A 14,690-nucleotide genomic window follows, 5' to 3' on the forward strand; every position below is an offset into this window, starting at 1 on the left:
AAGGACTTTGATAAAAAGCCTATTTTGTTTTATTTCACTGTTCAAAACATTTTTTATAAATATGATTAATAATCAGATGAAGTAACAAACATCTACAGTTCAAAGAGTTTATTCTTAACAGAAGTCCGGATAAGGTATATTATTTATATCGCTTGTTGACGTTTCGCTGACCTCCTGTTCGCGAGCTCAATTTTGAAGAAACTGCACAAAGCTGGCTAACAGCATAACGTCTATCCTATCAAATGCAAATGGAAATAGTAGATAGTTGTTTTTATTGTTGTGTAACAAATTTTACGTTACGCAAATAATTTTTAAACTCTAAAATTTGTAATGAAAAATAGTTATATAGTCATTAATTTACTGTCTGAATATAAATACAGGCCAAGTTACTAGCCAAGTGGTTAGATTAATGATATTTAAAATAAAAAGTAATACTCAGCCTTGTATTTGACGATTAGTCTGTACACACATTGATCAATCGTTTATCTACTGGTATCTTCCAGTTGAATGGTAAAGTTAACGACTTGTCAAGGAAAAGGTCTTTTCGCAAAAGGTATAAAATCTCTCAATCATCAAATAAAATCTCTTTGGCTGTACCATTTGTCTGGCTGGTTTTTATGACATTATAAAAAAGGAAACAAGTGAGTAAATTTTTTTCGAACTGTCAAATTGAATGAATGGAATGATGAATATTTTAATTCGATATATTTTAAAATTTCACTTTAAAATAGGATGTAATGTTGAATTATATATATATATATATATATATATATATATATATATATATATATATATATATATATATATATATATATATATATATATATATATAGTACATCGCATTTTTTTTGGATGTTTACAGATCTAGTGTAATGCATTATAATTTATTAAGTAATGTAATGCATTCAATCCGACAATTTTGATGTCAAAGATACATCTCACTATGATTGTCCAGTTACGGATAAAATGGACGCCTTTTTTTTAAATGGATCCATATCGGCTTGTCAATAGTTACGACATGCTAAAAAAATGTGCGTAAAACAGTTGGCTTTTCAAAAAGACTCGATATTTAAATAATAAAAAATCACTAAACAAAGAAACTTAAACAATGTGTACTCACTTGTGATTCTTTATTGAGAGGTAATGAAACCGTACGATTATTGCAGATATTAATACTTGGTGAGAAAATAGCACAAACGAAGAAGATCCTGGTTCAAAATTGATCAGGTTTCACAGACTAGCAAACTCGGTTAAATTCGCTACATCGTGATGCTGTGAGTATGTTGGGAATGAAATGCCATAACTTATAATGAGCTCTTACCGCCGGGCAGAACCATCAATTCTATACTGCCAATAATTTTTGACAATAAAATATAAAAATAATTAAATGAATTGAAGTTCATAAATTCAGAAAATCGGTAAGTTTACTGGGAGTCATTGCGTATGAAAATTGTTTCACCTGGTAGCTGGTGGTCCATAAATATTATATTATATATCAAGATGAACACAAATTCGGTGCAGGGTAAAATTTTATATGACAAAAAATCATCTAAAACCGCGATCTGCAACGCCTACTGATGTATCAAATAATATCAGATAATTTATGTAGCATAGCAATGAGATATCTAACAATGTAACTGAAGAAATAGAAAATGACCATAAAGTAGTTTTGACCGGTTTGGAAAATTATCTCGATATTTGAGCGGTACATGAGTTCAGACAAACATACTATTTACTCATTTACAATTTCATTTGGAAAAGAAAAAAAGGTCGACAGGTTGGCCGGCTCTAGACTAGCGAAAATCGCAATAAAACATTGGTGTTCTTTATAGTTTGATTGAAAGATAGAATAACTATGTTAATATAAATATATGATAGACTCAAAAAATATTTTTAAAATGTTTTAATATTTGAATACAAAATATAATATTGTAATTAAGAATTTAGTGGCTGTTTACAATGTTTTTATAACAGAGACATAATATTATATAAAATTCCATTTAAATGAGATTATATTATATAATTGCTACATTTTATAGGCAACAAATAAATTCTACCCTACCTGAATTGTAATTAGCCTGGGGATTTATATCCCAAACACATCAAAAGATCAAAGTAACTAATTTCCGAGTTTAGTGCTAAAGTAAAACTCATTTTAGCAGACTGATATGAACTCATTTGTAGAAGCAACATTTTTTTATCGTAGTAAATAAAATAAATAAAAAATAAAATAAAATAAAAAATAAATAAAAAAGTAAAAAAAATAAAGTTAACTAAGGTGTGTATTGTTTGTACAAATAATTCTAAAAATAAATACCTTGTTTTATAATAAAAAGTATAAAAATACCTGTTAAATCCATGATGATCGATGCAATTACCGTAAAATATAAATTACTTAAGCGTAAGCTTTGTTTAAATCAATATAGAGCTTAATGTATACTTCTCAACGCACGATCAGTATAAACAAGACTGACCGGTCTGACCAACGAAATTTATTTAGCATATGACACATGTTTGTTAGATAATGCGAAATTAGTTAATAACCCTTAATTAGGCGCCTTAAGAAAATCACTCAATGGCGCATGGGGTCTTAAATGACCTCAAAAAAACATTGGGAAAGGAGTATCAAAAAAGAATAAAACTTAATGGATTTCTATAGTAATTAATAAAATTCTTCAATATACTTAACTTTAAGAAACAAATACTGTTCGATATTGTATCCGAACGTAACACTTTTATTTGTACTTGAGTGCGTGTATCGGAACGCACGGCGTCTTTCACCGCTTCTAACAAAAGATTACACTTGTAATCAAATATTACACTTGTAAAATGTCCGTTGATGGTAGATGCAAAAAAGATCGTTTTTTGTTAAAAGCCGGTGAAAGACGCCGTGCGTTCCGATATATTTTACGGTAATTGCATCGATCATCATGGATTTAACAGGTATTTTTATACTTTTTTATTATAAAACAAAGTATTTATTTTGAGAATTATTGGTACAAACAATACACACCTGAGTTAACTTTATTACAATACTACGATAATAAAATATTGCTTCTACAAATGAGTTTATATTAGTCTGCTAAAATGAGTTTTACTTTAGCACTAAACTCGGAAATTAGTTACTTTGATCTTTTGATGTGTTTGGGATATAAATCCCCAGGCTAATTACAATTCAGGTAGGGTAGAATTTATTTGTTGCCTATAAAATGTAGCAATTATATAATATAATCTCATTTAAATGGAATTTTATATAATATTATGTCTCTGTTATAAAAACATTGTAAACAGCCACTAAATTCTTAATTACAATATTATATTTTGTATTCAAATATTAAAACATTTTAAAAATATTTTTTGTGTCTATCATATATTTATATTAACATTGTTATTCTATCTTTCAATCAAACTATAAAGAACACCAATGTTTTATTGCGATTTTCGCTAGTCTAGAGCCGGCCAACCTGTCGACCTTTTTTTCTTTTCCAAATGAAATTGTAAATGAGTAAATAGTATGTTTGTCTGAACTCATGTACCGCTCAAATATCGAGATAATTTTCCAAACCGGTCAAAACTACTTTATGGTCATTTTCTTTTTCTTCAGTTACATTGTTAGATATCTCATTGCTATGCTACCTAATAATATGCATATTTTGACATGGTTTGAAATGCTTTTCTTGTAATAAAATTAAAAACATATCCAGTTAGATTCATCCATTGTGCCGATAAAAATTCTCGAAAATGTGAACATTTAAATCTATTTTCAATTTAACCTCCGTGTAATGTCACGAAAACAAGCCAAGCAAATAGTACAGTAGCAAATAGTACATCCAGTCAGATTTTATTGCATTTAAAAATAAATAAATTAGAATGAGAGATCTCTTTATCCGAACGTTACAACCCTGTTTTATACTATTACACGCAATAAAATTCTGTCGGTAACCGATATTTTTAAAGAAATAGAGCTTATCACATTTATGATTTTAATGTTTTATTTGTTTATTATATGTACGTTATTAGTATAAATATTAGTTTACGCAACCAATTAGCTCAAGTTTGTTTGGTTTTCTCACGTAATTACAATACATGACATTGCGATATAAATATTTTCATTACATGATCAGTCAATCCGTAACAATTTTTTATTGGAAACGACAATAAAAATACAATATAATAAAGACAATAAAAATGTTATTCTATGGTTTGTTGTAACAGATTGATTTTCATTACATTAATAGTAAAACCCAAGTTAAAAAACAAGTAATTCATTTGCCAAAGTTAATCAACAGATATATTGTAATTATTCATGGCAGTTACTTTGGACCACACGCATTATAGAGTGTGGTGTCGTGTTGTGGTTCAGAGAACACTAGGTTTGCGAAAGTTTGATTGGTACGTAACAATGGGGATAGATTAGTCGTTCCAGTCGATAGACTGCCACTGCAAAGCACAGGCCTTTCCCAAAGATATATACGGTGAGATATACCACAACCGTCACGGCTGACATGCGAGTTGGAATTTTGGTTCGTGTTTGGTATTATGGTTCGCAGAAGAAGCTGCTGTTCATCCTCTGGGAACCTGTTAGTGAGCGGTGACAATCCTTTGCCCGTATATATAATTTTTATAAGGATGTGGATAGATTTACATCCTTTAATAATTAATAACCTTTGATTTTCTCTGCTCTAGTCTCTCCAGAGTGGTTTATTTTGATTGACAGGAGAGTACAAGCAATTATTTTTTTTTTTATTTGACTACAACTCCCAACATGTTACTTACTTAAAATGGTATTGAAGGATCAGATAAAATAACATATATGTTATAAACAGCTGCGTGAAAACAACTACGATTAAAATTTGTTTTTTAAAAATTAGAGTATAATCGACTCAAAATATATTACATATTTAATAAAAAGAAAAAAAGCTGTGGTTAATTTAAAGCAATTGTTTTTTTTTGGTTTATTACAAAAAAAATGTATAGTTAAATGCGTAGTCATCGTGATCATTTTAAATTTAGAACGTCCGCTGTTAAACACAGGCCTCACCTCTATATTTCAAATATGACCGTAATATTCAAGTTGCAAATCCGTTCGGCTGCATCAATTACCTCTGTTCGTCCACGGATCTCCTCATTTGTTTAAATAGTTATATAAAATTTAATTTTAAGTTTTGGCCGTGTTATATACAGTATTGTTGTATCGATAAACCTGGAGAACAGAATAGACCAGAAGAAGACGAATTATAATGAATCTATTTAGAGCGGCTCCTAAGATTTCTTTGCTAAAAATATTTTTGATAAACTTGTACCTGTATACCTTTATGTTTGATAAAGGACCATTTAATTTTTTTTTGAGATATTTTAATGATAAGATCGAAATAAGGTGAAAACACCTGATGTTTACTTATGATTTTTTATCTTGTATCCAAGGTGATGATTATGGATAATCTTTCGTGTTTTAACATGGCTGACGATAAATACAGATATGTAATTTAATTAAAGTAACGCATTTAAAAATTATAATATAAAATTTGTTTAAGTACCGTCTCAATGATATATTTTTTTTAATTATAAGAAGGATTTTATAATGTTAAAATGCATAAACATTCGTCGAAGTTCAATGTTTATCTGATACACAATCCATTGTTTCACTATGAGGCTTCCCAGGCTTTTGTACTAAAAAAATTGCGTCGTTTTGTTCGTCCCGCCAACTTAATTTATTATGTAGTAACTTTATTGTCTATGCCGATCCGAAGCGCAATAATACTTTAAATTAATTTGCAATATTTTTGTTGAAATTTCATACAGCGGTGCATCGCTATCATTATCATTTCAGTCTCTTTCATATCAGTTCTGCTGGAGATAGGTCTCACCCATATATTTCTATTGGGACCGGTTGGAAGCGGGGTGCATCCAGCGCTTTTCCACCACCTTAACAAGGTCGTCTGTTCACCTGGTGGAAGGAAGTTTCAAGCTACGTTTCCCGGTTCATGGTCTCAACTGCAGAATCTTGAAATCATCTATATTATACATAGCTATTGGAACAAACAATCAATTAAATACTAAGCAACACTTTTTACGTGGTGACCTTTAGTTTTTGCGTCTAGAATACATATCGTGTTATGTCTGATATAATTTGATAATACCTAGCATCGACACGATTTTTATTATTGTCACGTCTTCATGTCGTCATTCTCGAACATTAATTTGAATTTTTAAAGTGTAACCTTGGTCGGAAGGGTTTCAACGGACTCGATGCGGGAAAACTGCGTTTGTTTGGTAAGAACCAGTTTTGAGTGGTATTCAATTTTGAGAATTAGGTCTAGTTTTACCAAAATGCGCTTTGTAAAACGTAAAAGTCTTTTTAATACTAGAATTAATTAATGTACAATAATGAAAGAAAAAGTCAAATTTGTTTGGCAAGGTTTTAAGTGATCTTATTACAAAAGATAATTAAGTTCGCTTTTAACTATGAGTTTTATTTATGATCTCGCGGACTACGCATTGACTAACACTTAAGTTTAGTATACTTTAACTTTAGCGAAGTCACTTCAAGCTATGCAGACGACGAAGGAGAAATAAAATCTAAAAATGAAAAGAAAAATGATACTACAGCCGCTTTTATATCTCTCAACTATACTGATTTTAGTTTCTATCTCCGAATACGTTGAATATAGAGTGACTTCCAGTTTTAACGTCATACCTTAATCGAGGACGGTAGACAGAGCGTTGCTTTTTTGTATCAACATAGCTCTCAGCAAACAAATTGATCTAGGGGGTAGATAAAAACAATTAAAAAATAAGACAGTATATAAATAAGAGAAATCATTTAAATTGATCGTTTAACATCATGAAGCGTGGATCAAAGTGGCGAGCCGTAACATAAATCAACATTCCAGCCCTTAAATAAATAATTGACTACATATTCCTGTTTTATCCTTGCCGTTCATTTATTTGAATGCATTAAATCTTTAAAATATTCCAAAACAACGTCTTTTATTCTTCCTCCCAATGGTGCAAATATAATACGAACGTTTTGTATTTCGTGGCAATTTGTTGTTGTCTTTTTTGACAATATTTTTATGGTAATATTTACGTATTTATTTAAAGAAGGTTTAAAAGTTAAAAAATTTTATTTGGACATTTTTGTGTGATTAACATAAATCTCTATATTATTAAGTATCTCTATAATATTAATTTTCTTGCGATATTTTTTATGGAAGTCGGAATAAAACGAAAGTTTTTTTTTCACGAATAAACGCTTTTGGCCGAGGAGTTAGCCTCGGTCACTAGCTTAGTCTAGATCAATTTGGTGTAACTGATCTTGCGTTATTTTGCAAATAATTTTGTCTTTTTGCAGTAATTAAGATGATGTTAGTTATTTCATTAAATAAGAGATGTCGTTGATATATCGCGACGCTTAGAATTAACACAACTACAGACGAAAGAGCAATATATAGTTTTAAGAAATACATGTTTCTAAATAAACTTATTTTTGTTTTTCCAGTTGATGAGTATATTGAGGGTCTCTTTAGCAAAGAGTCATACGACACTCCCTCGGATTCTGTGAAGGTGGAAGATTTAAAGATAACCTTACCAAAATGGTTCGACGAGGAGCTGTATAATAAGTAAGACATTGTTATTATAAGACGGAAGAATATCAAAGCGAAACTTTTCTTCCCTTGCAACGGGAGTAAAGCTTGGGACGATACTTTTAAAATAATTGAATATGATTATTAATTTCGGCATGGTTTTCATAAAACCATTGTAAAAAAATGGTTGTTACAAAATTTTGCAAAAATGAATAAAAAATAATAAATAAACATTATAGCCATTAAAATTATTGAAGAAAAAAATTACATCTTTAATATTATAGAAAAACAACTTAAACAGCAACCAAAATTTGTAATAACGAGACAATAGAAAATTTGATGCTAATCAGTACAGATTTACAAAAAAAGCCTTTATTTTTTACTGATGTTTGTTTACATGAAGCGTATGTGTTTTCATATCCTGTGTCTATAAGACATGTGTGTATAAGACAGATGCGATACGATGTTGTAATGAGATCACAATATTTTTTTTTATTTAATGGAATCAGGCGTTATTTTGCGGAAGACCATCCTAAGTAAGAAAAGGAGCAATATTTAGCCACTTCCGCACATGCAGTCGTAGTCGTGCAACAAAGTGCACCGCCAGCCAGCCCACTGATAAATGCGCATGCGGCAAACAATGCGAAGTACACAACTACCACCGTTAAATCACTCAATACGTGTTTCACCCCTCCACGGGGCATCTTTAGGAGTTATATTACACCGATTAGTGCAAAACACAGAGTCAGAAATCACAGTATTTTGTTTCTTTTTATCTGTAATAAACAAAACTAGATAACAATGAAAATATACCAAAATGTTTATATGATAACAGAATCAAAATATAAATATCTTTATATAAAATTATGTTAACATCACCCTTGTAAGAAGTCGTTTAATGATTGTAACGTTAAAAGTTATGTAGAATATTCTCGACTGTTTTAATCTTATTTTCAGGGGCAGAGATTTCTATAGGAGATTCAGTTTCGGGATTTCTATTTCGTTTTCCTCTGCGTTACTGGCTGTGTTCGCTGTGCCTACTATATTGGAAGTAATGGTGAATTCACGAAGATCAACCTCAAAATATACCGCGTACAAGCGATATTTATCTACTATCCTACATGGAGTTTCATGGTTTAAGCACGAATTAAAACCCGGTAGCCCGTAAGTATTTTTTACATAAATATCTTATACACTGAAAAGTGGAAATCCCTTCGATGTTGCATTAAATACATTATTGCGTATTTTATACATTTAACACTGTTCAATAAAAATAGTTTTAGCAAATTATCATAATATAATATTATAATAAACAGAGCTGTAACCTATGCAAGTTATGATTTATAAAACATTTTCTGTACAGTTAGTGTTATCAGTTCCCAAACAAAGCAGTCGCATTAGTACATTGACATCGCCTTTTAATCCGCTATTAATGTTGTTGCTTATCTAGAAGATAAGCAGCGAATTAGCATTAAGAACTTTCTTATTGTTTTGACTATTTGTGTCATTTTATTTATGACAAATTTTTTATCGTTTCTAAACGTTTTTTTAACTCCAAAAGGTTCCTCTACCGTTTCTTCTGCATTGCAAATTATTTTATTATGCTATAGCTGGGGTTCTCTCTAGACATTGCCACCGTTACACAAAGTGTTTCAAAATATGTGTAAAGTTTTAAAGCAGTGAATGTATATCTCATTTGCAATCAATTGATGTATCTAATACTTTGGTGTAATTATTGACAGAATAAATAGCGTAATCATAAGATAGTAACAAAAATCGTTTTCGAAATTTGGATTACTACATTTATTTGAATGTTGTTTACTATGTATGCAGACTTTGTACTGCCAGAAGTTATTGAGCTTTCGCATTCCAGAACAAAAAAATAATGTTTTCTATTTCAGAATGATCACTTTGTACGGGTTGATTGAAATTATATATAAAAACTTTATAGGAGTAAGGCTCATTTGTCAGTAAAAAATTCTAATAATGCTTGTTTTTCTTGCGTTGCTTTAATGGCTGACTATATTATACAGCAAAATGTTATTGTTATTCCAATTTGAATGACTTCTTTGCACTTACACAGACACGTTTGCCACGTATAACTATGTTGTTTAATCAATTTTGGACTAAAAATTAAATAAAACCGAATTCAGAATTTTTGAAACAAAATTTAAGATAGCAAAAGTGTTTTTTTTTGTCCAGTAATTCTTAGCATTATCGTTAGTCTTTCCTAGCGGCACTAACAGGAATCTCATAAACACTCAATAAAAGAATTCATCACCAATAAAATCTTATCTAAAAGTGCATATTGCTTATCTTCTGTATCAAATAAAGAGGAAGTTACATTGTTGTTAAATGCTTGCTTTGGCAGATCATGGAAATCATTACAAACTGCACGAAAGCGTCACCTGGTGACCGGGCGAGGTGTACGCCTGATGAACAAGGGATCGATCTCGCAACGTGACTTGGCCCTGACTCAGTTTTCTTTAATAGGCTTTGTTGTACTAAAACCCGACAAATTTGGCATCAGACAGCAACGGGAAGATGATTGGGACGCTTATAATCATATTTGGAAGGTTATTGGTTATATGATTGGTTTAGAAGACAGGTAAATATTACTTAATTTTCTATTTACATAGTTTAATCATTATCATTTCAGTCGTAATTTGAATACTGGATATATTCCCCCGTATATATCCAATAGGATTGCATTGCATCCAACGTCTACTAATTGCCACTTGCTTGCTTGGTTTCGGTTGAAGTTGATGCTGTTAGCTCGGGGCTTTTACAGCTTCAACAGAACTAAGCTCACGGTGCGGAAGGGTCCGTGAACTTAAAAATAAAACAGAAGCTGGACACACGCATTCCAGTTGTACGATGTCTTTCGCACGTTACTACGTGCCGCTTTACCCGAGTAGAGCTGTGTAGTGTTGATGTTGTGTATATTGCTTGGGACGGCAGCGTGGACCACTCGCAAGGAGCAAGGATGGATCCGGATCCAACCTCGGTTCGCCCGCGCTGTTCGCGGTTAGGGAGCGGGCGGCCGCTAAACTGCCACTACAACTTGCCAATTCGCAGAGCGATATCGGTTACTTTGGTTTGATATGATTTTGACTTTCGATTGATTATGATGATACCCCGTTAAGATTCAGTCTTCCTGTAAAATATAATAATAAACTATACGACAACGAAAGCAATTGGACAAAGGAAGAGCTACGAAAAACCATACTTGAAAGTAAAGATAGAGTAGAGGTCCTTTTTGACTACAGGTTTCGTTTGTCAGTGTTTGTAGATGACATGTCATAAAAAAATCTCCACCAGTAATGACAATCTAAAGTTTTATTTAAATTTGTTTAAAGCTAATTTAATTTTATTAAAGGTTCAACTTGTGTCGGAATAACATGGCGGAAACTCGACTGGTCTGCCAGCAGATACTGGACCGCGTCTACACGCCGTGCCTCGAGAACGTCCCGGAATATTATGAGCACATGTCTCGTGTGATGATAGAGGGTTTGTGGGCGGTGAGCTCTGGCATGGAGTATGGCAGCCTCATGTACATGGTTAAGAATTTGGCCAACGTCCCCGGGTACATCCTTACAGAAGCAGAGAGAATATCTTTGCAGACACGGATAAAGGAACAGTTGAATGGAAGACATGAAGATATCGGTAATGATATTTTATAATTACCAGACACGCACATTTTTAACGTTATTTTAAGCAGGACATGACGAACATATCATCAACAACAGTACATCTCACACTTTACATACACTGCCTTACGGTTTTAATAAATAGTCCTCAGCACTTGATCACGTTGACTTATTTATTCATATTCGGTGATATGGTGGAGTTTTTGTTCTACGGCTTTCACAGCTTCAACGTCAGACCTTGAATTAGCAGACTAAAATGTTGTTTTGGATTATATGGTGAAGTAATAAAGTATGATTTATTAGTTTATTAACTTCACTAGGTCGCTTTTCTTCATCATTTCTTTCGCAGAATATCCACTTTTAGGCCTACATTCTCAATAGCAGTAATTGAAAGCTGTGTCGTCTGTGAACCTTTTAGGTGGACATCGTTCGTTGTGCAAGCCCGTCTGCGGTCTCCGCTCCAGAACCTTAAGGCTTCAGCGACTATCTGTTCTGTTCCAATTCTTTGGACGTCCTACGTTGCGCTTGCCAGATATTTTTACGTATTACTGTTTATCTGGAGAAGTAGGTACTGCAGCACTCAGCTTACTAAAAGTAAAGACCTAGGAATTTATTGGGGTATTCTTTATCTTACCATACCCACAAAGCCCCATTTATAAATTTTCTTTTCTAATGTCAACGTGGCTCCCACAGTTTACCGTCATAAATTCCAAATCTAGTTGACACGTAAAAATTATACCACCGGTAAAATGTGTAACTAAAATTATTTAATTTTAATATTGTTATTTTTAAATTAACAATAAATCTATCATTATTTATAAATTTACAGTAAAATTACGCATAAAAAATAATCAATAAATATTAAGGAATTATTTTAATAATTTTAATTGAACTAATAGGCGTTTACCAAGTAAATGACCAGCCATATCTTAATGATATATTTAATTACAGGAATAGATTCAATGACTCTGTTACAAAAGCCAGCCATTGAATGTCAGCGGACTCCCAGACTGCTTTATCTGAAAGACTACGACAGCTTGGACAACGCGCCGGAGTATAAGAAATTGTCGACCGCAGCCAAATACAAAATGGCGATATTTTCCTTAATGTTTGCTTTTTACGACACGACCATCGGTCGATTGTTCTTAAACTGGTATTACACTTTATCTTTGCAAATAAGCGAATACTTTCCTTACGTAGCGTTCTTTTTGTACGGAATCAAGAATTCTTACGTCGATATTAACAAGGAGTCCCCCGTGGACGACGCTATTCCCAAACCCAACGCGTATTACTACCAGCCCCAGCCGCCCGAGCCTTGGTATGAGCAGATTTTGGCATTTTGGTAGTCAGTGATGATAAAGCGCAAAATAACCAACATTAAGTCTCGTGCGAAAGATATTCAAATAGTTATTAATATTTTTTAAACTTTCAAACAATTAAACTTTATTTTTTTTACTTTATTGTCTTGATGTAAAATGATAAAATATAAATAAATAATAAAAATACGAAGAGTTTTAATATATTTATTATTGGTTAACATAAGTTTTATGTAAATCATATATAACTTTTTGTTGTTCATTTTTTTTCTTAACACGAGTCTAGTAGCACAGGCCAATGCTACCAGTCACAGGAGTCAGAGTTCGGCGGCTTTAGTTCTTTTTTTTCTTTCTTTAACGGTCCCAGAGCGGACAATCTTTCCACCTAGTTACAGTAAAAATCCTTCAGCCTAAGCGCCTTCTGATTAGTCATTTTTTGTCATATGGTTACATAGTAGTATTCGACAGTGACAAGCAAAAAAGTTAATCTCTTACACAAGTAACTGTTTAGCTCTTAGCATGTCTATATCTCGCTGAAAGTGAAAATGGTAACAAGGCGGGTGGTTATGCCGGCGACTATCTGCAACATCAAATTATTAACAGTTTGTTAGAATTTGTAAAAACAATTATCCGCACGAAGACTAGACAGTGAAAGAAAAATAATCTATTTTATATTATTTGTATACAAATTAACATATAGTCTTCAGATTTTTATGTGTTTTGAATAAAACCGAAAATAAATCGGAAACGGGAATCGGGAATTGTACGTAAATGATGTTCTCGTATCCTAATTTAATAACAAAAGTAGTCTGATCTTCTTAGGAATTAACAGCCCAGCTAATGGTCATAGCCTGTTTAAGAATTTTCATTTCTGCCCATAGACGTTGGCAGGCGGGTTGGCAATCGCCGTGTGGTATTTTGGTACGCAGAGGACGCTGCTGCCCACCGTCCAGAAACTTCTTTTTGAACAGTGGGAATCCTATGTAATTAATGTACAAAGTGTGAATTATATAAGATTGTATTCTGGAAATCGATGCCGTAACCTACGATTGCAAGTATTGGTCATCTGTCAATGAGCTACCACTACTTATTTTGGAGATGATTTAGTATTATTTGAGAGATCGTTAATTAATGCCAATCTTGTGTACTGCGATATGAAAAAGCTATTAGATATATTTATCACTTATCAACATAATTTTAAATGATCCTAGAAATGATGCTTTAGAAGCCCGCTTTAGAAATGATTATATATCCGTTCTAGACAGGCCTTCAGCAATTTAAGGAAACATTTCTCTGTTATACCTTCCACTCCTACTTTTACCGCAAAAAAACTATTGATTTATTCTCAGTTATTACGATACACTGTAGTTTTTGAGCGTGCTCGTTTTGCTAAGAACACGGTCCAATATCTCAAAAATTTAATATGTTTGGTCTAAAAGGTTTCGACGCCATGTAAACTCTTTCTCTTATATATTCTTTTGTAAAAGAATTTTAAAATAAAAAACAATAACAAAAGAAATAAAAACAAAAAACAAAAATTGTGAACTAAATTGTGATACTAAAATAATGCGACGAAGGAAAAAAAGGATTGTGAATGAAATGAAAGAGTATACAAGAAAATGGAAAGAATTGAAGAAGAGTAGAAGAACTTGTACAGGATTACAGAAGAGAACGCTATAAAAAAATTACTGAAAATTATTTGGTACCAAAATCGTTTGTCATAGATTTATGGTAGGGGAACGACAGATACCTAAAAAGGGCGCCATTTATTAAAAATAAAACACTCTTTTCCATACGTTTGTAACTTAATGGTCTAATCTAGAGCTGTCTCCATAAAAGAATAAGAAATAAATGTGTTAAAATACGAAATTTAATTTATTTCGATGAGAGACATAAACAAATGTACAGATTATATCGGCTTTGTAGTTGTTTAGGTATCCACTTCACACATACAGTCGTAGAATTTCGAATACCGCGGTAGATGTATGTTGGTGTTTTACGTTAATTCTGTTATTGTAGTTTAAAATTCGCTCAAGAGCATGTTGTGAAATTAGTAGCTACCGTAGTCATTAGCGACCGACTAAGAGTACAAATGTTCAGCGGTATATACAGCGGGGCCTGGTAAAGAAGTTGTTTGA

At 32.2% G+C, this 14,690-nt stretch overlaps 1 protein-coding gene across 1 annotated transcript; it reads left to right on the forward strand.

Annotated features, from left to right (window-relative positions):
- Positions 1-2,797: 2,797 nt before the first annotated feature.
- Positions 2,798-12,692, forward strand: LOC137924234 (uncharacterized). The gene is made up of 6 exons (XM_068767607.1): positions 2,798-2,943; positions 7,502-7,622; positions 8,544-8,750; positions 9,958-10,194; positions 10,966-11,252; positions 12,188-12,692. Exons 1-6 carry the CDS (start codon positions 2,931-2,933, stop codon positions 12,580-12,582), a joined length of 1,260 nt encoding a protein of 419 aa, XP_068623708.1. The 5' UTR covers positions 2,798-2,930; the 3' UTR covers positions 12,583-12,692.
- Positions 12,693-14,690: the final 1,998 nt, after the last annotated feature.

This window comes from Battus philenor, unplaced genomic scaffold (assembly GCF_028537555.1).
Source record: "Battus philenor isolate CCGP_79_NKW_IND1 unplaced genomic scaffold, ilBatPhil1.0.hap1 SCAF_23, whole genome shotgun sequence".
NCBI classification, from domain to species: Eukaryota; Metazoa; Arthropoda; class Insecta; order Lepidoptera; family Papilionidae; genus Battus; species Battus philenor.